The 24,880-nt window shown below is 46.1% G+C and overlaps 1 protein-coding gene across 1 annotated transcript in view; it reads left to right on the top strand.

The window, feature by feature from the left end:
* Positions 1-24,880, top strand: part of LRRK2 (leucine rich repeat kinase 2) — a 2,096,839-nt gene that overhangs the window by 1,085,447 nt on the left and 986,512 nt on the right. The window contains exon 31 of the mRNA XM_086967213.1: positions 21,971-22,189. Coding sequence (XP_086823339.1) covers positions 21,971-22,189 — 219 coding nt within the window. The remainder of the gene's footprint in view (positions 1-21,970; positions 22,190-24,880) is intronic.

Genomic DNA, 24,880 nt, shown 5'->3' with positions numbered 1-24,880 from the left:
GCAGCATTTGACACGGTAAACCATGTGGTCCTAATCAAAAGGTTTGAGGAAATCGGCATTACCGGCACAGCACTTAATCTGCTCACCTCTTTTCTTATCAGGAGAGAACAAGCTATCGTCTGGGATGGTTTTAAGTCAGCTGACTTTACTCTCCCAGGTGGAGTCCCGCAGGGTTCGGGCTTGTCCCCTACCTGCTTCAATATCTATGTCACCTCACTGGCAAAACTGATGCTCACTTTCGGACTCAGACTGGTGTCATATGCAGATGACACACAGTTGATTGTGTCCATACAAGAGTCCATGGCAGAAACTGCAGGGAATTTCTCCAATTGTATATCAACCTTGATGACATGGATGAGTACCAATTTCCTAAAGCTTAACGCAAATAAGACCGAGGTGCTGGAGTTCGGGCGGAAGGAGTCTATCTGGAACCAGCTGTGGTGGCCCGTAACAGTAGGTGTCTGTCCTTTGCCGGTTAGCAAGGCAAAAAACCTGGGTTTAATTTTTGACAAAGCTCTATCCTGTGCATCTCAGATTAACAAAGTGGTGTTGGCTTGTTTTTTCACCCTGAAGGGCCTGAAGAAAATCTTGCCATTTATCCCGTTCGATCTCAGGAAGACGGTGATAATAGCATTAATACTGTCAAGAATTGACTACTGCAATGCACTGTACCTTGGAGCGAATACTGCCCAACTGGCCAAACTTCAGTCGATCCAAAACGCGGCAGCCAGAGTCCTGCTACATCTGCCCAAACACATTCCACGACGAATGGAATTGTGCAGCTTCAATGGCTTCCAGTTAGGAGTCGTGTGGACTTCAAAGCTCTCTGCTTGATACACAACTGCTGTCTCCTTTGTCTCCAACCTCCCCTTCGTGGTCTGTATCCTTTGTTACCACTTGAATTAGAACTTGCTGTACCATTGTCAGAGCCGTCACTGTCAATGTCGCTGTTTGAATTTTTAGGGACATAATCTGGTTTAGTGTACGGATATGCCCCCTCTGGTGTGAATTTGTCTATGTCCTTGCGTAATTTATTAAATTTGCTTTGTTTTAACGTGAACTCGAATTCGGTCATTTGTTGGTTAAGTTCATCCAACCGTATTTTCAAATCAGCAGGGGATATATAGGTATTTAGTTGTACCCCTATTTTTTTTATCTAAATTTTGAGTTTTTGGGTGATCCTTGCTGCTGTCTTTACTATCAGGACCAGCAAATTTCTTGAGCAGTGCCATGAGATCAGAGACCACTCTTTTTTGAACTGAGCTCGTTCTGAAAAATGAACGGTTCGTTTTTAACGATTAAGCCTGGTGTTGCCATTTTGTTCCTTAGGTACTCTGTCATTAGTAGGCCATGTAGTGCTGCTTTTATCTGATTGCGTCTTAGGTTCGTTAATTCATTCCAATCATTGATGTTAGGATCTCAAGTTCAAAAAGAAGGGACATATCCGTCTGGGCACTCACATCATGGGACTGAATGATGAGGTCCCCTGGGGACAGCTGTCTAATTAGCCAACATCATTACCATCCTCAGGATGGAGGATCTTACCAAGATGAATTGATTGACATTATGTACGCAGGTATAATAATGATCTTTTACTTCCATCATCACTGTTTGGTTCTACGAAATGCTAGGCAATGGTTGACATAATCTTGTGTGAAAGAAGCAGTGAGTATACAATCACATTTACCCGTAGTCAAATATTAAATCGCAAGGTATAATAGACATTCCTGGGGTCAAGAGCACCTTCCGAGGGAACAACAAAGCTCTGATCATACTGCACGCATGCGTAGGAAAACTCTGCCATCCCTCGCGCATGCGCAATACTATAACCCTGATCTGAGCATGCGCAACCTAGTGGATGCTACTCACGCATGCGCACACCTCCTAGACAGTACCGCGGGGCTGACAATTAATCGTTCTCGCCGGATCTGCCTAAAAAGGACCTACAATTAACCTGATAATTTACCAACTAATGGCGGATCACCCTTATATGGGCACACAATCACATCTGGTTTCTGTGCTGGACATTATTACTATTACGTGGTCAGACCACAGGGCTATTATATTTCAGCTAGATATACGGACCGCGCACCCTTCACTTCCGAGGTCCCGAACTAGGGTCGGGACTCGTGCTTGGAAAAACGCAGACATCCCTCAGATGCTAGATTCCCTGGCCCCCTCCTGTCCTCAGGGAGGAAATACTCCTGCATTATCAGCCTCAGATTTCCAGGATTGGATCCGAAGTGCCGCCGACTTAGTGGCCCCAGAGAAACTCACGAGACCTAACAGAGCATCTCCTTCGGCCGCCTGGTACAATGAAGATCTTAGACTTCACCGCCAACACTGTAGGAATCTAGAAAGGCGCTGGAGGAAAGCTTACTGCCCCATAGCCAGACAAACTTATAAACATGCCCTTATGATCTATAAAAAGGCGATTATTGCCCGAAAAATGGTTTTCTTCTCGGCGCAAATTGAGACCGCTGCTAACTCTGCTAGAGAGCTGTTCTCTGTTGTCATGACTCTGTCCACCCCCTCCACTGGCCCTGGAGTCGAGCCCTCACAGACCTTCTGTAATGAACTATCTACTTTTTTTACCACAAAAGTGGCAGATATATATGCATCATTTGAAGGGGATACCAAAACTGAACACAGAGGCGGTACTGTGAAAGAAGTGCTTTCCCATCACAATCATGATTCCTTTCCATGTTTTTCACCTGCCTCACATGATGATGTTATCAAACTCATTTCTACCATCAAATCGGGCTCCCCTCTGGACGCTTGCCCTCCTTCTGTGATGCTAAAACTCACAGAAGTGATCTCACGCCCCCTCATGGAGATCTGCAACACTGCATTTCAGACAGGCCACTTTCCCAGTATATGGAAGAAGGCTGTTATAAAACCCATTTTAAAAAAACCTTCCTTAGACCCTACAGCTGTCGCCAGTTACAGACCCATTGCGTGTCTGCCCTTTCCTGCCAAAGTATGCGAATTCCTGATGAATAGACAGCTCTCAGAGTTTGTCGAGACCCACCAACTTCTCGACGAAACGCAGTTTGGTTTTAGGAAAGGGCATGGAACAGAGACCGCCTTGATAAAGGCCTCTGATGAGATCAGGGCGATCATGGATCAGGGAGGGGCGGCTGTCCTCATCCTTTTGGATTTGTCAGCGGCCTTTGACACGGTCGACCATGTCACTCTAGTCGACCGTGTCACAGCCCTGGGGATAAACGGTCTGGCCAGGGATCTCATCTCATCTTTCCTGGCAAACCGTACCCAGACAGTGAGGCTGGGAGACTTTTACTCTCCTATCTCTGCACTCCCTTGTGGAGTCCCACAGGGCTCCTCGCTAAGTCCTATGCTATTTAACATCTATGTAGCGGACTTAGCGAGGGTAATAAAGGCCCATGGGGTACGGCTTACATCCTAAGCAGATGATACCCAGCTGGTTCTGGGTATCCACAGGGACGGCCTCACTGTGGCAGCCAACTTCCAGAGAGCTATGCTTGAGGTCAGTACCTGGATGGCCTCGAATTGTCTTAGGCTCAACTCGGACAAGACTGAGATTATGACCTTCGGAAAACTCTCCCCTGAATGGTCCCCTAGCTGGTGGCCGGAAAAGCTCGGCAATCCACCAGTCCCAGTGGAAAAAGCCAGAAATCTGGGAGTGATTTTTGACAGCAAGCTGGCTTTTGACCTCCACACTAACAAGGTTGTCTCGTCAGCATTCTTTATTTTGAAAAAAATTAAGAAACTGCTACCTTATCTCCCTGCCTCAGCTGGGAAGACTCTGGTCTCTACCTTAGTCTTCTCTAAAATAGATTATGGGAACGCTCTCTTTCTTCATACCCAGAAGCGTGTCATAACTAAGCTGCAATCCATCCAGAATGCGGCTGCTAGGATCCTTCTAAACATTCCTCGCCGCAAATCCACCACTCTTGGTATTCGTCAGCTCCACTGGCTGAGAGTTGAGAGCCGCATTAAATTTAAGGCCCTCTGCATTGCATATAAGGCAGTACATGGCATAGGACCTAGGTTCCTGACCGAAGCTTTTCAGCTGTATACTCCCAGAAGGCAATTAAGATCGGCCAACACCAGTCTCCTCCCTGTGCCACGCACAAGAACGGCCAACTGGGGAGACAGGCGCTTCCTTGTGGCCACTCCAAAACTTTGGAATCTTTTGCCACTGGCCATCAAAATTGCCCCGAACCTGATGAGCTTCCGCAGGCTCTTAAAAACATGGTTGTTTAACCAGTAAGAGGATGGCTGACTCCAGTAGTTCTACAGCGCCGAGACACCCCAGGGTATTTTTTGCGCTATAAAAATTACGTAAATAAAATAAATAAATAAACTAGGTCGAACCACTAATGGAAAACCAGGTATAAATACCACAGGCCCCGGGCTTTCCAACTCAGTCCGGCGGAGCAGCGTGTGGGGTAAGACGGAGGACAACTCATCCCGAGTTTGTGAGTATAGAGTGTGCAATACAAGCATTCCTAAGGCGAAGTAAGTAACAAACCATATTAAAACCTACATTGTTTTCTACCTAGATTGCACAATAGCAATCACCCCCCAGACGTTCTTAAATGCTCATGAAGCAAGCAAGCAATACCTATTAAGTATGACTACAACTTCCTTTACATCCTTTGAGTGTGTGTTTTTCTGTGTTGTATGTCTTGTCAGTTTCCTTTTACAGGGCCAATTGAGCGAATGGTTTGTTCCAGGTGACCTCACCTGTATGAGCTACCCACGACCAGGGTGACCATCTTTTTCTTTTTCCTCTCTCAGGTCATGCAATTTACATTGAACTTGAGCTAAACCGCTGTAGGCACATTATAGCCTGTATTTTTATACACATTTAATTTTTCACTTTTTTGTAATTAATACAATTTTTTGTTACAAAACTAGTGAAACGTGAGTAAGGTGGGGAAGTTGTGCCCCCGTCCTGAAGAAGGAGCGTAAGCTCCGAAACATGTCGACGCACACACGAGGTACTGTCCATTAACACGACAGGTCCAACCTCGCACTTCACTTCTTTTAGTAGTACCAGCCCGGGGTTGTGAATAATTTTTTTTCCATAAAATCCACGAGCCATGTATCTTTTTAATCCTTCACTAAATCCCACCACTCACATAAAATATCCCTATCACTTGCATCACACACACCACACATAGTCATTACTACAAGTGATCCCGCGTAGTCGTAGGTTGTAGCACGCCGCATCCTGCTAGAGGGGTGCGAAGACCCCTATGATGAAGCATGACACCAAGGGGCCTTTTGGAGTGTGAGGGGTATTTTAAAAAACACTAAGTGCTCCCACACCATTGTGAGAAACGCTTTCCTAACACTGTCAGTAGGATTCCTTTTGTTTATGTAATTAAGCCTGTGGAGTAAGAATCCTACTTCGTTACTCTACCTCCCTCCTTTTGTTTATTTGTATAAAATAAAACAGCCCTCTTGTCAGCAACAGATGCACAAAGTGACCTGGCTCTTTTTATATAACCGCCCTGACTGACTCACCCGTCTCCGAACCTTCCCCACGCAACAAAAGAGCAAACCAGGCCTGGCCACATTAGTCACAGAAAGAACGATCAATGCCCCTACATACGCGGTCTGCATACAAGCATCATTCCCAAACCTGTAGCATGAAGGCCCTCCAATTCAACAGAAAGCTACAGCGCAGCACATATGGATAAAAGCCAATAACTGCACATTAACCAGTCCCAAATCCCCTTACTGTTCAATCATCAATGTCGCCGTAATGATCAAACATGCTCCATTGCCTGGTTAGGGGGTGTGAACATTTTGCCATGCTCTGCTTCCCCTAAACGCAGCCGCACCGGGTACAGCATGGCATATGGGATCTGTTATTTCATTAACGCCTTTTTCACCGCGTGGCACTCCTTGCGCGCCGCCTGTACTGTTGCTGTAAAGTCCGGGTAGAAAGATAAGACATTGCCATGATAGTTTATGGTACCCTTTTGGCGTGTTATGCGCAGGACAGTATCATAATCTCTAAAGTTGAACAATCTGGCGATTATAGGTCTCAGTTTAGCGCCGGGCAGGGGTCGTGCCGCTAAGGATCTATGAGCTCGCTCCACAGCAAACAGAGTCAACAGAGTACCTGCGCTGCATATGTCCCGCAGCATTGTTTCCATATAGTCCTCCAGCCGCCCCACGTTGGTGGATTCTGGATGGCCTAAAACATGTATATTGTTGCATCTAGACCTCGCTTAAATGTCCTCATTCTTTGCTTGAATGACAGCGAGCAACTTTTTGATATCAGACGTCTTCCCGGCGACTTGTTGTAATCCGTCTTCAGCATCTGCTGTTCCGCCTCACCAAAACGGGCCGCCTGCTTGTCTAGTTTTGTGGAGAAATCATCATCCTCCCGTTAAGGGCCTCGATTTTACCATCAATGGCCTGGAGACTAGTTTGAATTGCAGCCAGTGATTTCTCCTGTGTGGAAGGGGCCTGAGACGCCAAATCCATCTCCGAGACAGAGGCCGTGTTATGCACCGATTTGCCGCCCTTGCGCTGTTCAAATGTGAGCCGTGGTTGGTTCCTGTCCGGCTTGCCCATGTTAAATCCTAGTGCAGGAGGAGGGAGGGGGAGGAGGTCACTATGCAGCAGTAGGACAACACCCCATGCTACAAAAAGGCGTGCCCCCTCCCACGCTGGTAGCAGATCCGCTTTTTGTAATGGAGGAGAATCAGAGGTTACAGCTGTATCCTGGTATCTCTCACAGAGTTGTATCACCCAGGCAGACAGTATCAGTGCGCACCGCAAGGGTCCTGGCCGACTCTGGGGCCCAGATAGCAGCACCTCTCAGCTATAAGGCACCTGTGTACTCAAGTCACCCTCCAGCACTTTGGCCCAGATAGCAATGCTGCAACAGTCTGCACAATATTGCCACCACAACAAGACCGTCAGCAGTTCCCAGCGCCGATGTGCATTAAAACAAAATGGCGAATAGTGGGGTTGGGCAAGAATCCACCCAATCAGCCAGGCGTAACTGCACTCACAGCATTTTTCAATAATCCTCTCCTGGGCTCATCGACACGACAGCAGAAGGCCAGCTCCGGGGCCCGTTCGCCCCGCACACCGTGTGATCCTCCGAAGCCCCCAGCAGCGCTCCCGCACCACCGCGTACCGCCTCACGTGTGCTGCCGTACCCACGCTTTGTATACGCACACTGTTGCCTCAAGGGGTGCTGGCAGGTGTTGGGGGGCTCCGGCAGCCCTGAATAGTATTACTGGCCAAGTCCTCCAGTCAGACGCACCTCCGAGCCGCGGCCTCTGCGCAGCCCGCGCGTCAGGGCAGAACCTGGCTCTCGCGTTTCAGAGCGGCACGGCTGTAGCACACAGGCCCTTCGTGCTCTCACCAAAGTCGCCAGTGCAGTCTCACTTGGCCACAAACTCGGTGTGGCGCTCGTGTCGCACCCAGCGCACCTCTTTCTGGCCCTCGTCCAGCAGCAGTTCTCCCAGCAGATAGCCCCAACAGGCCTCTGCACTCGGAGGACAGATTCAGCCAGCTCACTCAGCTGCCATTTTAGCAAGGCCCGGAGCCCGCCACAATGTTCACGAACTCCTCCCAATGCAGCTCTTGCTGGAAGAAAAACACACCGCCACCACGCCCAAGCTGTCAGTAGTAAGTCTCCACTTGATGAACCAACAAATTGCACCGTAGAGGCAGGATAATTAGAGGTTGATTATCGGCGGCAGGCAGAGAAGCACTACAGTGCGGCCATCTTGCCAATCACCAGGCCACGCCCCCCCTGAACTACATAACTTGCCACAGAACCAGGAAATCCTCTGAGAGTCCTTCCAAAGGTTCTGAAAGTGAACTGAAATCTGAAAGAGACGCGTTAGTGATAGATCCCTTACCTTCGAATATCCCCAGGCATCAGACTGAATCCGGAATGTTTTTTCGTCAGCAGTACCCCTGCGCGTCGTTAGGCGTTGTCGTACAGTTCCACGTTCGTCGCTGGCGTCATAGTCGCCAAGATGAATTCGCTGGAGCTACTTAGACGCGCCCCCGCGCGCTGACATCAGTTCTTTCTTTTTCCTTGCCAGCAAGCGCAGATACGGAGAAAGTGGTACCCCCAGTAATTTTTTGACTGAGTTTTTTGGGATTTTTGTCTCTGTTTTGTAGTAATATATCAATCTACAGGTGCATAGGGATGCCTAGTTTTAAGTCTTGTGCTGCCTGTCCCCGCATGATGTTGGTAACCTGCACAGTGAGTGTCTCTATTGCCTGGGGGCAACCACTACTCAAGTCGTTCCCCCACTGCCAGGTCATGGCTCAGAAAACTTTGGTGGAGCAGTCCCGAAAGTGGCTGGAGACCCGGGAGTCAGTTCTGTGCCTTTCAGGGTCCGGTCCAGAGGGAGGTCGAGGGACTGGGTGCGGAGCCATCACCATCACTCGAAGTTTTTGCACTTAGTCAGGTAAGGCGAAGCATAAAAATTTGAAGAAGCGTTGTCGCTCTTCGGATTGGCCTAGCCGGTCACGCATCGCGGCTAAGGGGGCAGGTGGCGCCGCCCCCGCGGCTTCAGCGGAGCCTACGCAGTTGCCGATGGCCTCCCTGCCTTTTCCGGGTCCATCGGTGACTCCGGCCCAGCTGCAGGGGTTCCTGTCAGCCATGGCACATGTCTTTGGACCGTTCCGGCTGGGGGTCCTCGTTATTTGACGTCGCGGGCTCCGGCCTCTACGTCATCGACGACTCCGGAGTCTACGACGAGGGACCCCCGTGTATCCGGGCCTAGATCCCCGTCCATGCCGGTTGGCCCTGTGCGACCTCCACCGGCATCTATGCCGACGCCGGCCGTGAACCCTCCCGACACCATCCCCGGCTTCCTCCCTGGCGTGCGACAGGTGCCTGAAGGGTGTCCACTGACGCTGATTGCGATGCAGTTTGGGAATTTCTTTCCCTTTGTCCAACCACCTCCGTATGTTCCACAGGCTGTGGAGGAAAGGGAGGACTGGGAGGGGTCTGAGGACCCTCTCGCAGCCAAATGCGAGTTAGACCAGGACTGGGATGAGGATCCAGAGGATTCAGGTGACCAGGATTATGCTTCTGAACCTGGCGCACTATCTCCTTCTACCATGGCTACGGAGGAGGGTGGATCATATTCTGTGGTGTTGTATAGGGCTGCCGAGGCTCTCCACCTTTAATTCCCTACTGTGGCCGTCAGGACTAATCTCTTGACAGAGGTGCCTCGGCCAGCTTCTGCTACTACGTAGCCGCTGCTGTTCTTTAACAACGCACTATCAGACTTTCTTTGGGCATTTGGTCCAGGCCCAACACAGGGGCTCCTGTGGACAAGAACTTGGGCCCCGTTTTCCTCTCCCAACACCCCACCCTGAGAGCTTAGTTGTCCAAGCCTCTGCGTCCCGAAGTGCATTCCCTTCTGCACCTCCAGACAGGAAATCCAAGAAACCGGAGCAGTTTGGAAAGAAGATTTTCTCTTCCGCCAGTTCAGGCCTGCGGTCTGTGAACACTGCATGTCTCTTGGGCCCTTACTCCCATTCTGTGTGGGATACGGTTGCCCAGGTGCTGCCTCAGTGTCCAGTGGAGGCTCGGACAATTCTTTCCCAAGCTATTGCTGAGTGGAGAGACAAAGCAAAGTTCACCATCTGTTGTGGTCTTGACACTGCTGACTTGCTGGGCAGAGCGATTTTCACAACAGTGGCGTTACGCTGTCATGCCTGGCTGAGGACAGCTGGGTTTTCTGGGGATGTCCAGGACACGTTGATGGACATGCCCTTTGATGGCACTTGCCTGTTCAGCGATAAAGCAGACTGCGAGTTTTATGGACTCGCGGGCTACGGCCAAGTCCATGGGCCTTTCGGTCACATGCACTCCTTCCACTTCTGTTCTTCGCTCCTTTCGTGGCCAAAGAATGAGCGCCTGATCACGTTTGTTTTAAAGCCACAGGCTTATGGATATTATGGATATGGATATGGGACCCCCAGAGGCGGGGACAGCTTGCGGGTCAGTTCACCCCCCCCCCTCCCCTCGCCCCCCGATGCCGCTGCTTCCAAACCTTCCTAGTCCAGTGTTTCAGGCCCAGCAGACTCCACTACGGGCGCACCATCACATCGGACAGGTGGGTTCTGCAACTGGCCTGAAGGGACTACTCCCTCCCCTTCGAGTCTACCCCTCCAGCCATGCCACCAGAGTACCACCGCATGTCAGGTGATCACTTCACAATTCTCCAGCAGGATGTTACGGCTCTCTTGGCCAAGGGGGCTAGCGAGCGTGTTCCGACACCAGAACTAGGTTGTGGTTGTTACTCCCACTACTTCTTGGTTCCAAAGAAGGGCAAAGACCCGTGACCTATCTTGGACCTTCAGAATTTCAATGGCTTCCTCTAGGAGGAGAAGTTCAGGATGCTCACACTTGCTCAGGTCTTGTCTGCCCTCGACCCGCAAGGCTGCCAGAGGCCTGTAATCCTTACTGATTGCTTTCCGCAGCTTATGGCTGAACGAGATTTAGCCATAAATAATTCCAAGTCCTTCATACTGCAGGTCGGAACTCGCCTGAAACGCAACTTCCCCTTTATGATTAACAATATAAAAGTGCCCATTACTAAAACTTTCTCGTACCTGGGAGTTTTATTTGACGACCATTTAAGTTGGGCTGCTTTAGTTGAGAAAAAAAGAGGGGAGATTACACGGGCGAATGCCACCATCTTCAGCTTTGCAAGCAAAATGGGCAAATGCCCAATTGCTGCAATGCTGAAGTTGTACCAGGCAAAAAGTGTCGCAATTGGCAGCTATGGCAGTGAACTATGGGGATACACAGCAGTGAAGGGCATCCAGGTGGCAGAGAATAATTTTTTTAAACCATTATTGGGAGTACCAAAGGGAACCTCAAATTTAATTATTCATCAAGAAACTGGGCTCCCATTCATCAGCGACAAGTTAGCTACCCACCCTCTGCTTTTTGGTTGAAATGCTGGTTAAATAAAGATCTTACCCTAAATCACCAGCTACTTAAAGAGGCCCTGACTCTGGATAACATGCTTAAAATTCCCTGGCTAAAATATTTAAAATATTGCTTTAACGACCTGGGACGACTGGATCTCTTTTTAAACCCTAAAAACGATTACCATTGAGGATGTGGCCTATGTTAATAAAACCTTTTCCCTATGGCAAAAATTTAACACAGAAGGGGCAGAACTGGTTAAACCTAGTGTTCGTAACTTCTTGTTACTTAAAACCGCCCCCTCGCTGGAACCTTATCTAACATGGTCTATTTCATCTCATGAGCAGTTTCTGTTAACCAGATTCAGGTTTAACCTTTACCACCTTCTACTTGCTGTCCCAAAGGGAAGTCATAAAGGGCAGGTCTTGCCGCCCTGTGGCTGCGATTTTTCATCTCCACAGGACCTAATGCACTTTATGTTCTTATGCCATTATTCTGATGTTCCCCGTAGACTCTTTTTAAAACCTCTTTTAAAAAAATTGAATTTCACCCAGGTTCGTCCGGCTCTTTGCTTCCTTCAAATGTTGAGCCCAGAAAGCACTTTATTTGTGGTTGTTTTTTAAAAAAATGCATTGAGACTGAGAAAAAGCCTCCCAAACTACCGGAACCTTGTACCGTAGTCATGGTATCAACTACATTTTAGACTTATGTTTGCACATCTGGGATGCAAGCTTTTTAACTTGTTTTGTATTAATATATGAAGGAACTGTTTTATTACTTGCACAAGTTTAACGTACATATTTTTAATCATAAAATTGTCCTTTTTATTGTTGAAATATCGCTTTTATGGTTTGCTATTTGTAAAACCGAATAAAGTATTTTGACTATGACTTTGTGTAGAGATTGACTGGCGGCAGTTGATTCCTTTTGACTTGCCTCCTGAAGTCTGTAATGTCATTCCGGCGGCCAGGCCCTCCTCTAAGAAGGTATACGCCTGCAGGTGGAACAAATTTGTGGCATGGTGCACAGCAAAGGATGTGGATCCCCTTTCTGCCCAACTTTCAGAAGTCCTTTTGTTCCTTCTTTCTTAGGCACAGCAGTGCTCTGCTCTGGGCACTATGAAGGGCTGCCTTTCTGCTATTTCAGCCTATCTCAGGCTCCCTGATCAGCTCTCTCTTTTCAAGTCCCCTGTTGTAAATAGATTCCTCAAAGGCATTACTCAGCTTTTCACTCCTATTCCTTTTGTGATGCCACAGTGGGACTTGAATTTGGTTCTAACATACTTGATGTGTGCTCCCTTTGAGCCTCTTCACAACTGTCCTCTACATCTCTTAACTCTAAAGACTGCTTTCTGGGTCGCCATCACCTCCGCTAGGAGAATGAGTGAGCTCCAGGCTCTTTCCTGTAAACCTTCTTTTCTGTCTGTCCATCTGGACATGGTTGGGCTCAGACCCCGTCCATCCTTTCTGCCAAAAGTTGTCACTGCTTTTTACGTCGGACAGACCATCACTTTGCCCACCTTCTTTCTGCCTCCTTCAAGAGAGGAAGAGAGGCTCCATCGTCTGAACTAAAAACATGCGCGCTAATTTTACCTGAGCCGCACACAATAGTCCTGGGTGGATGACCAATTCTTTGTCGGCTACGTTGGCGCCAAGAAAGGTCGGGCATTACCCAAGCGGACTATCTCCCGTCTTGTGTATCAAAGCCTGTTATTCTCTGGCAAAGAAGGAGCCTCCGTTGGGGCTGCGCACCCATTCCACCAGGGCAACGGCTGCCACTACGGAGTTGGGACGGGGTGTCTCCTCACAAGACATCTGTCAGGCAGCTACGTGGAACTCGCTGCACACTTTTACTAAGCATTACTGCCTGGACAGTCCAGAGAGACATCTCTTTTGGCCGTTCTGTTCTCCGAAACTTCCTGGTGTGATCTTGGTTCGCAGACCTACCACTGGGGTTGGTATTGCTGGGGTATCTATTCTAGGGTAATGAATCTATCACTATGTATTTCTTTCAGATGAACAAGTTACTTACCTTCGGGACAAGATATCTGTAAGAAACATTAGTAGTGATAGATGCCTTACCGCCCCACCCATCCTCCCCGTTCTGCGAACTGATTTCTAGTGTTAAGGTCATCCCTTCAGGGCCCTAGTTTCAAGGCACCAGTGGTCAGTATCTTTCATGGCTCTGCATTCCTGTCACAGAAGTTGTGTACAGAACTGACGTCAGCGCTCGATGGCAGCATCTAAGTAGCTGCTGCGATGTCATCTCAGCGACCACGACGGCAACGACAGAAGCGCAGCCGTAGGACTCGCCTTCCGACGCGCAGGGGTACTGCTGACTAAACCTTTCCAGATCCAGTCTGACGCTTGGGGGTAATTCTAAGGTAAGGAATCTATCATTACTAATGTTTCTTGCAGATATATTGTCACCGAAGGTAAGTAACTTGTTCTTCAACTCCACATAATTAAACTCTACTCAATGCCAAATAAATACACCCCACATAAAGCCACTCTATGCCACATAGCAACAATCCACATACATACACTCCACACCTGGCTACATAATTCCAATCTGCATAATTTCACTCAACGCCATACAGTTCCATGCAACACAATTCAACTCCACATATTTCCATTTCACACATTTCTATTCCACACCACAAAATTCAACAACAACCCACATAATTCAACTAAACAAGACAATGACACAACACACCACATAGATTCAATCCACACCTATAATTCCACATCATGCCACGAAATTCAACAGCACACCAGATAATTAAACTTCACTGCATACCATCCACAACACAAAATACCAATCTAGATAATTACACTCCGTAACACACAATCCTACCCCACATAATTCCAGTATACTCAATACCACATAATTACTATCCACATAATTCCACTGCACACCATGCCACAAAACTCCACTACACAAATTCACCCCACACCATACTTTCCACCCTACACAACTAACAATTTCAATCCAACCCACATAATGCAACTCGACACCACATACATCCACTGCACTCCATAACGCATGGGTAAAATACATTGTCATTTACTATGCCACTAGCTCAAACTCTCGCAAAAGAGAAACCTATTGGCTTTGCCAATGCTTGTTACAATATCCTAAGCTAAACTTTGCACCAAAAGGGTCTTTGTAAATTTTCATAGATTGTTCACACCTGCATACCTATTCTGAACAATGCAGGCAGTGTCCAGTAAATAAATACCATCTGCTGTTCTCGTCTCTGCATCTTTGCGGCTATGCTCTCAAGTCAGCAGACTAGACAAGCAAAGGACTCGGTGCGCCTTCTTCGTAGTTTTTGACAAGTAAAGGTATTTAGGGCTACTGGATGACCCTTAGTCTTGAATCTCTGGATCATAGTTCCTCTCTATTTATTAATGCTTTGTTACAGTTTATATGCTCTGTCTGAACTTTGATGAACATTCATAAAATAAACAATTAGTATTCTGTGAAACATTGCTTGTTGATTAATCACAATAACTGAGAAATCAAGATGTCATTTTCTACGGAACCTTTTCATTACTTAAAAATGTAATTCAAACCTAAATATGAATATTTTCACATTCCATTGATTAATGGCATTAAGTGTTGTGTGTCTATATTTAAAACATGCATCTAAATAAACAAACATGTATAATTAAAATGGAGATATCTAAAATTGAACATATAGGAACATTCTAAAAACTAGAGCTTAATATAAAAATTATAGTGTGTATGCATGCAGAGCAAAACCTGGAGGATGACAGAGACCGGATAACTAGCATATTCACAAAGCACATAGGCCATAGGTTTAAGTTACAAGTACACTGGATAGACTTCACCAGTAGGAATGATGTTACTGTGCACAATCTTAAGTGTAGACTGAATCCCCCAAATGACTCGACACAGATCACTCAGACATGATATCTTGTACAGCAGGCACAAGGGATGCTCATAAACGGAAGACATCCCCTAACAACCTTCAATGTAAAGACAATGAACTCTTCCACTCTGAGCCCTAAGAATGAAACTCACCAAGATGCAATGCCAGCAATTGACCAATAAGAGATAATTATCCAGTATTGGGGTATCTTTCATAGATTCAAAGGCCTGAATCATTCCCCGTCGTCGAGGCGGGAGTCCCACTGTAAAAATATATACAATAGCAGTGCCTAAAAATTTCTTGTAGTAGGCTGGAAAAGCCTGAAGGCCTAGCTAGGCCCAAACTTAGCAGCCTATCTACCTCATTATGTAAAAAGACCTGAAATAGTAGCCTCAGCCAATCAGCTGTCCTCACCCTCTAGAACCTTCCTAGCTCAGGCAGTTCTCCTCAGATTTTCACCGCACTTCGTGTGTATGGGAGTCTCCTTTAGTGCCTACTCAGTTTTTGTCTCTTTTTCTTCAAAATGTCTGAAAAGAAGGCTCTTTTCAAGGCTTGTGGAACATGCAATAAGAAGAGGGTCCATGTGGACGACCAGCACTCTGACTGCATCTATTGTCTGCACCCCTCACATGTTGTGAAGGATTGTAGAATTTGCCGTACCTTCCCTTAAAAAACTATCAGGGATAGAGAGGCAAGGGTTCTTTTCTGGTTAAAATCATCTTCCACAGATAATGAGGACAAGGCCTCTACCTCCAGCAAGAGAGCCAGATCCAGATAGAGCTCTTCTCCTGAGAGGAAGAAAAAACTTAAACCCTCTCAAAGAGTCTCAGAACCCTCAAAGAGTGCATCGTCTTCTTCAAGACCGTCCACTGTGAGTACAGCCCAGACTAAGACTGTTTCTCTGGTGTCTATTCATACTGTGACTTTGACTTCTACCTCTTCAACTTCTTCTGCTACGGTCACCACTTGGGCTATTACTTCTCCTCTGGTGTCTGCCAAAATGTTGTCGTCGCCTGTGAAGCCTTGCTCGACGAAGGGCCAGTTGCCGTCGAAATCATCGGCGACTGTCCCGTCGATGAAGATCCCTTCAGCCATGTCAACGAAGGCCCTGTCGACGAAAACAGGCCCGTCGACGACAGTTCCGTCGACGAAGACATCATCGATGGCCTCGTCGATGATGGACTCGTCGACGAAGACACCATCGACGACCTCGTCGAGGAAGAGTTCGTCGACGAAGACACCATCGACGAAGAATTCGTCGACGAAGACACCATCGAAGGCCTCGTCGACGAGGATACCACCGACTGTCTCCAATGACAACAGGTTCGTTGTCATCGACTTCTACGAAAGCAATGGCATCAGCTAATCTGCTGCACAGCACACCTCCGACGAGGGTGCAATATACCCGTTTCCAAATGAAAACTTATTAGAGGCAAGACTACTCTCACATTTCTCCACTCTTACCATCACACCTTTTGGAGACATATGTGGAGGATGATTCGGATGACGACGAAGAGGATGAGGGACCTTTTGGGGTTGCCCGTCACCCTTCACAATTGAACATCAAGTATCAGGAGGAAGATGAGGACGATGACCAAGAGCATTATGCGAATGAAGACTTGTCAACGCCATATCATTCACACCATACCAGACCTCCTCGTTCAGAGGACCCAAGTCATCTGCCATCTACTTTAATTCAAGACTTACAAGCTATCTTGGCAGACTATCGCCAGAGATTTCCTCCAACTCCAGTTGCACCTTTTGTGCCGCCTGTCCTAGTTGACATGCCAAGGCCTCCTTCGCCGCGAGCTTCATTGTCACCAAGGCAGGATACTGGCCCTACACCCCAAGGTGACACAGATACCTCTTCTCATGATGAGGATGATGGCAGGGAAGAGGGCGAGTTGCCAGATCATACACCTACAGATCCGTAAGATGATTATGTCATTCCCATGCCTTCACCGCCTGCGCCACGCCCATCAGATTCTCCGCCTGAGGATATTGGCGGATTTCATAATATTATGCAACATGCGGCTAATAGATTTGAATTGTCTGTCACAGTTGAGCAGTCTGACTGCTTTTTGCATGAGTTTAAGGAGGGGTACCGCAGGATTACCAGAGCTATCCCTATTATTGATTACATATGGAAAGAGGGCCTCAACATCATGAAAACGCCCGCTTCCATTCTGGCAGTCCTTCCAAGAATTGAGAAGAAGTATCGAGCACCACCTGATACTCCATCTTGCTTAATAGGACATCTTTGACCGGACTCGGTCATATCTCAGGCAGCACAACAGAGGTCCAAGAACCCTTCAGCTCCTATTTCATTGCCACCTGACAAGGAAGGCAGGAGACTAGATGCAATAGGGAAGAAGTTCTCTGCAAATGCAGCAGCCTCCATTAAGGCAGCTAATTCGTTAGCAATTTTTGCCCATTATGATAGACAGATGTGGTCAGATCTGTCTGAGTTCCTTGATCTGATCCCTGAGGATCGTCAACAGGAGGTACGCAGGATCGTGCTTGAAGGAGAAAGAGCGGCATCGGAAATCATTGATATCGCCCTTGATATTTCGAACACCAACTTTAGGCAATTGGCGGGAGCAGCAGTCCTCAGGCGTCAAGGTTGGCTCAGGGCTACCACCTTCAGACCTGAGGTCCAAACGAAGATCTTGGACATGGCGTACGATGGGGAGTCCCTTTTTGGAAAACACATCGATGACGCTTTGCTGGCAATAAAAACAGATATGGATACTGCAAAATCACTAGGTACCCTACAATACAAGAGAGGGTCCTTTAGAGGAGCAAGAGGCTGTCGTTACTCCTCCAGAGGAAATTATTCCAACCAGCAAAATCGACAGTACCAGTCTCAGTACAAAAAGTGGGCGCCAAAATTTCCGCCTTTTACCAACAGTGGCGGAAAATAACTTCGGATCAGTGGGTCCTGGATCTTGTCCAGAATGGACACACTCTGGAGTTTTTGCAGAAACCACCAATAGCGCCGCCCAGGTGTCCCCCTCCCCTTCACTTACTATTCAAAGAGGCCTTAAAGATGCTACACAAGAATGCGATAGAACGAGTTTCTGCCTCTCAGAAAGGGAAAGGATTTTATTCTTGCTTCTTCCTCGTAGAGAAAAATTCAGGAGAGTGGCGTCCAATATTAGATCTGCGCAAGCTCAACAAATATCTGAAGAAACAGAGTTTTCGCATGGTAACGCGAACAGACATTCTGAATTGTCTCAACAAATGGGACTTCATGGCTTCTCTGGATCTGTAAGACGCCTACTTCCACATTCCTATTCACCCAAAACACCGCAAATACCTAAGATTTGCAGTGGCTGGCGTCCACTTTCAATTCAAAGTGCTTCCATTCGGCCTGAAATTGGCGGCAAGAATATTTACCAAATGTTTAGCCCCGGTGGCGGCCATGCTGAGGTCACAGGGAATACAAGTTTTCCCATACCTCGACGACTGGCTATTAAAAGGACCATCAAGAAACTCCACAATGGAAGCGGTCAAGAGTTCCCTCTCCCTGTTCTCAAATCTGGGACTGACCCTCAATTCGAACAAATCTCAGCTTCAACCTCGCCAGAAGTTGACCTTTCTGGGAGCGGTGTTGGACACAAGCCAGTGCAAAGCAATCTTGACTCAAGAGCGGCAAAACAAACTGCTAAAGCTGGCAAAACAAATATTTGCAAGAAGATCACTTTCGGTTTGAACATTTGCTTCCCTTCTAAGGATGTGCTCGTCTGCAATCAGCCTCATCCCTATGCCGAGACTCAGAATGAGGCCGCTGCAGGAGGAATTACTTTGACAGTGGAGGCAAGTCCACGGATCGTTCGATGACCACATCAAAGTAACATCCAAGATGAAGCAAGCCCTTCTTTGGTGGTCGAAGGCGCACAATTTGTCACCGGGCCTCACATTTCTCCACAACATACCAGAGTTCACCCTGACTACGGACGCTTCCATGGAAGGTTGGGGAGGTCACCTCCAGGACCTTCAGATTCAAGGGCGGTGGTCTGATCAGTACCGGCAGAAGCACTTCAACAGCCTGGAGCTGAGAGCTATTTTTCTGTCCGTGCAAGCCTTCCTTCCAAGGATTGCGAATTCTTCAGTGCTGGTGCGCACGGACAATACCACCAGCATGTATTATATAAACAAACAAGGAGGAACGGAATCTCTCACCCTGTCGCTGAAAGCTCAAGAAATATGGGAATGGGTCCTACATCACGGCATATCCCTCAGAGCAGAACATGTGCAAGGTGTCCAGAACTTTCTAGCCGATAACCTCAGCAGGGCTTTCACAGGCTGTCACGAATGGGAACTCGAGCAACATCAAGTGGAGAGGATCTTTCAAACATGGGGAACACCAACACTGGATCTGTTTGCCACGCAGCAGAACAGCAAATGCCTATTTTATGCCAGCAGGTTTCCTCAACAGGGGTCAAGGGGAAATGCCCTTTTGATGAGATGGTCCGGAATATTTGCATACGCCTATCCTCCGATCCCGCTCATTCCGAAAGTACTGCAAAAGATGAAGAGGGAACATTGCACTCTCATCCTCATTGCTCCCCATTGGCCAAGACAGTATTTGTTTCAGGAACTCCTTCTACTCTCTCAGCAGCCTCCACTTCGTCTCAAGCAAACAGTGTCAATGTTAACAAGAGAGGGGGGCCAGATCCGACACCCGGATCCTCAATCACTGCACTTGCACGCCTGGCTCCTGACTTCTTAGAGTTCAAGGATCTTTACATCTCCTCAGACTGCATGACGATTTTATCACAGGCCCGTGCGCAAAGTACCATCAAGAGATATCGTTTTAAGTGGAAGCGATTCTGTTCCTGGTGTGGAGAAAATAATGTTCATCCAATTCAAGCTCCACCTGAAGACATCCTTCCTTATCTACTGCCCTTAGCTAGGGCAGGACTGGTTTTCTCGTCCATTAAGGTACATCTGGCAGCAATATCCAGATTTGAGTTCCAAAAAACCATCATTATGTTCATCATCTTTGATAAAACAATTCCTTAAAGGGCTATTCCGAGCTTTTCCTCCAGTTCGGCCTCCTCCTCCTGAGTGGGATCTCAATATTGTTCTGTCCCAACTTCTAAAAAGGCCTTTTGAACCTATTCACAAGGCGGAGCTAGTTTCTAACTTCGAAAGTGGCTATCTTACTGGCTCTCACTTCAGCCCGCAGAGTCAGTGAGATACAGGCCTTCACGATTGCACAGCCTTTCTTACAATTCTCTACAGACTTTGTGACGCTTAGAACCAACCCAAGATTCACCCCAAAGGGGCCCACCCAATTCCACATCAATCAACCTGTCAAGCTCAAGACTTTGTTCCCGGATCCTAAAACTCCGGCAGAGAAGGTTTTACATTCCCTAGATGTGAAACGGTGCCTTAAATTTTATCTTCAAAAAACAAAGGACATACGCAAATCTAAAAAACCTTTAACAAGAAAGGTTAAAGCGCATTCCACCCGAACAATGTCAGCGTCGACTGCCCTTTTCGCTGGAGTGACGCTGGAGAACATTTGCAGAGCTGCTACGTGGAAAAGTGTGCACACTTTTACGAAGCACTACTGTCTGCCGTCGGCAACTCCTGATGATACAGCAGTTGAGGAAGCGGTGCTGCAGCATCTTCTTCACTAAGGTTAGACTCTTTATAGTCTTTTATTCTTCATTTGACTGTTTTAAGCATATGTATTTCATTAAGATGTTTTAATCTTTTCAAACGCTGTCCTAATCTGTAATGTACTTTATGAAGGTTTTTAATGCATATGTTATGTAAACAAGTTTGTGCTCTCTAACCTTCCCGGTTGTGTGGGGGTGTATACAATTTATTTTGTCTCCCACCTTCCTCCAACGACAGAAATGATGTCACTGCTTGCTACTCTGATTCAGGCATGTGAATCTATGAAAGATACCCCAATACTTGATAAGAAAACAAGTTACTTACCTGTAACTACGGTTATCCATTATTGGTATCTTTCATAGATTCACATGCACCCACCCTCCTCCCCGGCAGGGCAGTTCTGTTTTATGGATACTTATTCTCACTTGTGCTGGGAAAATCTGAGGAGAACTACCTGAGCTAGGAAGGTTCTAGAGGGTGAGGACAGCTGATTGGCTGAGGCTGCTATTTCAGGTCTTTTTACATAATGAGGTAGATAGGCTGCTATGTTTTGGGCCTAGCTAGGCCTTTAGGCTTTTCCAGCCTACTACCAGAAATTTTTAGGCACTGCTATTGTATATATTTTTACAGTGGGACTCCCGCCTCGACGACGGGGAATGATTCAGGCATGTGAATCTATGAAAAATACCAAAACTGGATAACCGTAGTTACAGGTAAGTAACTTGTTTTCTAGTGTTCATATTCTATCTCATGAAATCTTCACCCACAAAGAACCTCAGAGATCATCTCAGGGCAGCTAGTTCTGTATCCTGTGGGTATTTTTGGCAAGATGAGAGTTGCACAGGATTGGTGTAATGCTTGCAGTGGCATAAATATTGGTAGTTCTTTTTTATAACATAAACCATTGCTATCTCAGTCCTTAGCCTGTATCATTCAATTGTTGAAATCTTTCTGCATCCATTCAAGCACTCACTCAGCCATTCATGCACTCACTTTATTCAATTATTTATCCTGAGACTCACTGGTTCATCTATCCTCACACATAGTTGACACTCCAACCAGTGCATTTCTCACAGCCCCTCCTACTCACCCATCCACACAACCGTCCACATAAAATCCTCATTCAATGAATAAGCAGTTTCAATCACAACATAGTCGAGTTGCTAGTTTATGTTCAGCCATTTTTGTACAGTGTCTCCAGTCAGACATAAAAATCAGGAGTGGGTAATAAAATGTGCTGGACGCAATCAAGTGTCCTGTTGGTGCAGGTAAATCTGTCAATTTGAATTGGCCGTAGTTATCATGAAGTAAATCTAATGCTAGAATAAAAGAATCCTTGTACTATTGTTTAGTGAGAAATTGGTCCTTTTGTCTTGCTAATAGAATTCATGCAATGCACAGCATCTGGTGATTTGTCAGATATCACAACCATTATTGCTAACTCATTCAATTTTTCAAGATACAAACGTTTTAATTGCTTATGTATTTCTTCTTTTTGGTTGTTTTCACAGGCTCGAGCTTCAGTGTCCCCAGTTATCCTTGTTGGTACACATTTGGATGTTTCTGATGAGAAATGTCGTAAAGCCTGCCAAATTAAAATTAGCAAAGAGCTGTTCAATCAACGTGGATTTCCAGTTATCCAGGATTATCATTTTGTAAATGCTTCAGAAGAGTCTGAGACTTTGAAAAACTTGAGAAAAACCATCATAGCCAAAAGTCTGCAATTTAAAGTAAATACATTTCATTAATACTTTAAAATAGAACTGTACAAGAATTGCATATTACATGAAAACACCCATTCTGATAGAGAAACCGTGCTGCGCCTGCCACCATATCATGTCAGTGACGGAACCACATTTAATTTGTCACCGGTGCCTGGAGCCTCACCACTACTACTCGCCATGCTCTGATTGCTGGTACATGGCTCCGAAGGCTTTGAGGGAGCAATCCCAAAAGCTGCTTGTTGCCCAGCTCTCGACACCACGTCACTCGCCCCGGAGGTCTAGTTCCCTTTCTCGTTTGAGGGAATGGTCCTGGCATTGTTTCGAGAGTGCTAGGTCCTGGTCCCCCTGCTCAAAGTTGTTGATTCGGTCAGGCAAATCAGGTGACTATTAGTTATAATTTCTTAAACTTTGTAGTCGAAGATGGTATTTCGATGGAAGAATGGAAATATTTTTACGGTTTTATCATACTGTAATATCCTGTAATAACACACACTATTAATTATTTTGACCTACGACAATTATTTCAATGTCTTTTTTTCTATATAATAATATAGAAAACTGATTTTAATTAAAAATAGCACTCACCGAACTAAATGCACGTTGGCACTTTAAATGTAGGAAATTATAAAGTAATGTAGTAAAGATAGTTTTATGGAAGATTCTTACTAGCATAAAAGAAGTGTTGTTTTAATAAGGAGAGAAATATGATATGAAATATAAATTATAGAATTAAATGTCATTTTAGTGATGGACTGTTGGGACATCAACAAATTGGTATGTTAAGCTATCCCCAAATCACTGTAATACTATCAATATTATGCCCTGTACCTGATGATTGAATAAAATAGTATTAAAAATACTTTATGTATTTAAAAATCTATTCTTTTAACCAATCCAATTTTATATATTCTTTGATTGTAATGATTTTATTAATTGACAATAAAATATTTATTATTATTGGGTGGTGGTAACACCATACTCCATGGCCTCCCAGACTCCACACTGGCACCCAGTAAGGGCATCCTACATGATGCATCACACAAAAAAAGGTAAAAGGCATAAGAAACACAAGAAGTTGAAGCATGCTTCCTCTTCGCGTCCGTCCGCTGACGTGGCAGAATAACCTCAACGCTCTAGGCCTCGTTCTGCAGGACCTGCGCATTTGTCGGTTATGTGACTCCATACATTTCCAGGAGCCGGAGTGACCCATGCCCAGCTTTTTTTAGGTTTAAAGAGAGATTTATTAAAATCATGAAGGTAAAACATTAATTGAAATATATATGAATACAACGTAAGAGAATTAAAAAAAAAGCTTGATCAATAAAAATAAGGGGAGGGGAGAAGGACTGAAATACAAATGAAACCACACTGCATAATGTCCTTTTTTTTTTAATAAACAATTCTTTATTGAATTCCCACCCCCTCCCACCCCCAAGGATCTTCCCACCTCCCTCCCTCCGGCCGGTCCATGAAGAAAGAAAAAATAAACTAGAAAAACAAAAAAGAGAAACACTGGTCAAGAAATGCGATCAACCTCTGGTATGAGAAAGAGATGAAAGAAGAAGGGACGTAGAAGGGGACTAAAGGAAGAGAAGAGCATCTTATAGGAGAAGGCACAATCTAGAGATGGAGACAAACAATAGCTAGCCCTTATTGAAACGCCAAGTTAGTTCATAACCAATACACAAATACTTAACTTTCCAATCCCGCCAGCTTAGCTATTATCCAGCCATCTAATTGAAGGAGCCCATATGTCCATTCCCTTGCTTCTTGATCTTTGCCCCCTTCTGGCATATACCACGGTTATTGACCTGAAAACAGCCAAGAATCTCCCCAACCACTGTTGTCCCGTAGGGGCTGCAGGATCAAGTCAGTGAGTGACCAAACAAAATCGGAAAACTGTCATCGCGACAAAGAGAAAGGTTTGGACCCGAGCTGGTAGATGAGAGCTGCTCGCCCCCAATACTATCAGCTGGGAAGTCATCTCCACTCTCTGTCCCAAATGGGATTCAAGGATGGGGCCGACTTCCCGTTTTATCAAGCCCAGCTCCGGGCAGGAGGAAATGTGCAAAATATCTGCTGCTGGAAAGCTACAACGTGGACATCTTGATCCCGCACCTCCTCCCCATTTAGAAATCTTCTCGGGTGTTATGTAAAGATTAAACCAAGTCTTGAAACATTGCAGTTGGAGATTAGTAGCCTCCCCAACTGTGACCTGTAGCCACTCTTGCCAACGTTCCAGATGTTTGGGTAAGTCATCAGTCATTGTTTCCATTAGCTTTTTATAGATCCCCCAAGTGTACCAGACCCTTTGAGTAGCAGTTCAACCAGCGTCATCTGATCAAAGCCACTGCAACCTCCAGTTTTCCTCGCAAAGAAATCTCTTATCTGTAGATATTTAAAGAAATTACTATTATGAACCCCAAATGTATCTTTAATCGTGTCAAAGGTGATTACCCCTGATTCATCCATGATGTCCCCAACCATCCAAACTCCTTTATCCTTACACATTTTCATAAATCCGTCATTAAAGATACTGGGGAGCAATTTATTACCATACACAGGGGTATAAGCAAGAATAAGGCCCATACTGAACCTTTTTCAAACAGATACCCAGGTTTTAAAAGCACACGTTCGCGTCTTGAACTTCACTCTTTTGTAGTATTTAAATCAGTATAGTATAGGAGACAGCCCCTC

Source organism: Lissotriton vulgaris, chromosome 1_1 (genome assembly GCF_964263255.1).
Source record: "Lissotriton vulgaris chromosome 1_1, aLisVul1.2, whole genome shotgun sequence".
Classification (NCBI taxonomy): Eukaryota; Metazoa; Chordata; class Amphibia; order Caudata; family Salamandridae; genus Lissotriton; species Lissotriton vulgaris.
The sequence above is the reverse complement of the archived record's forward strand: the minus strand, read 5'-3'. Positions and strand labels throughout refer to the sequence as shown.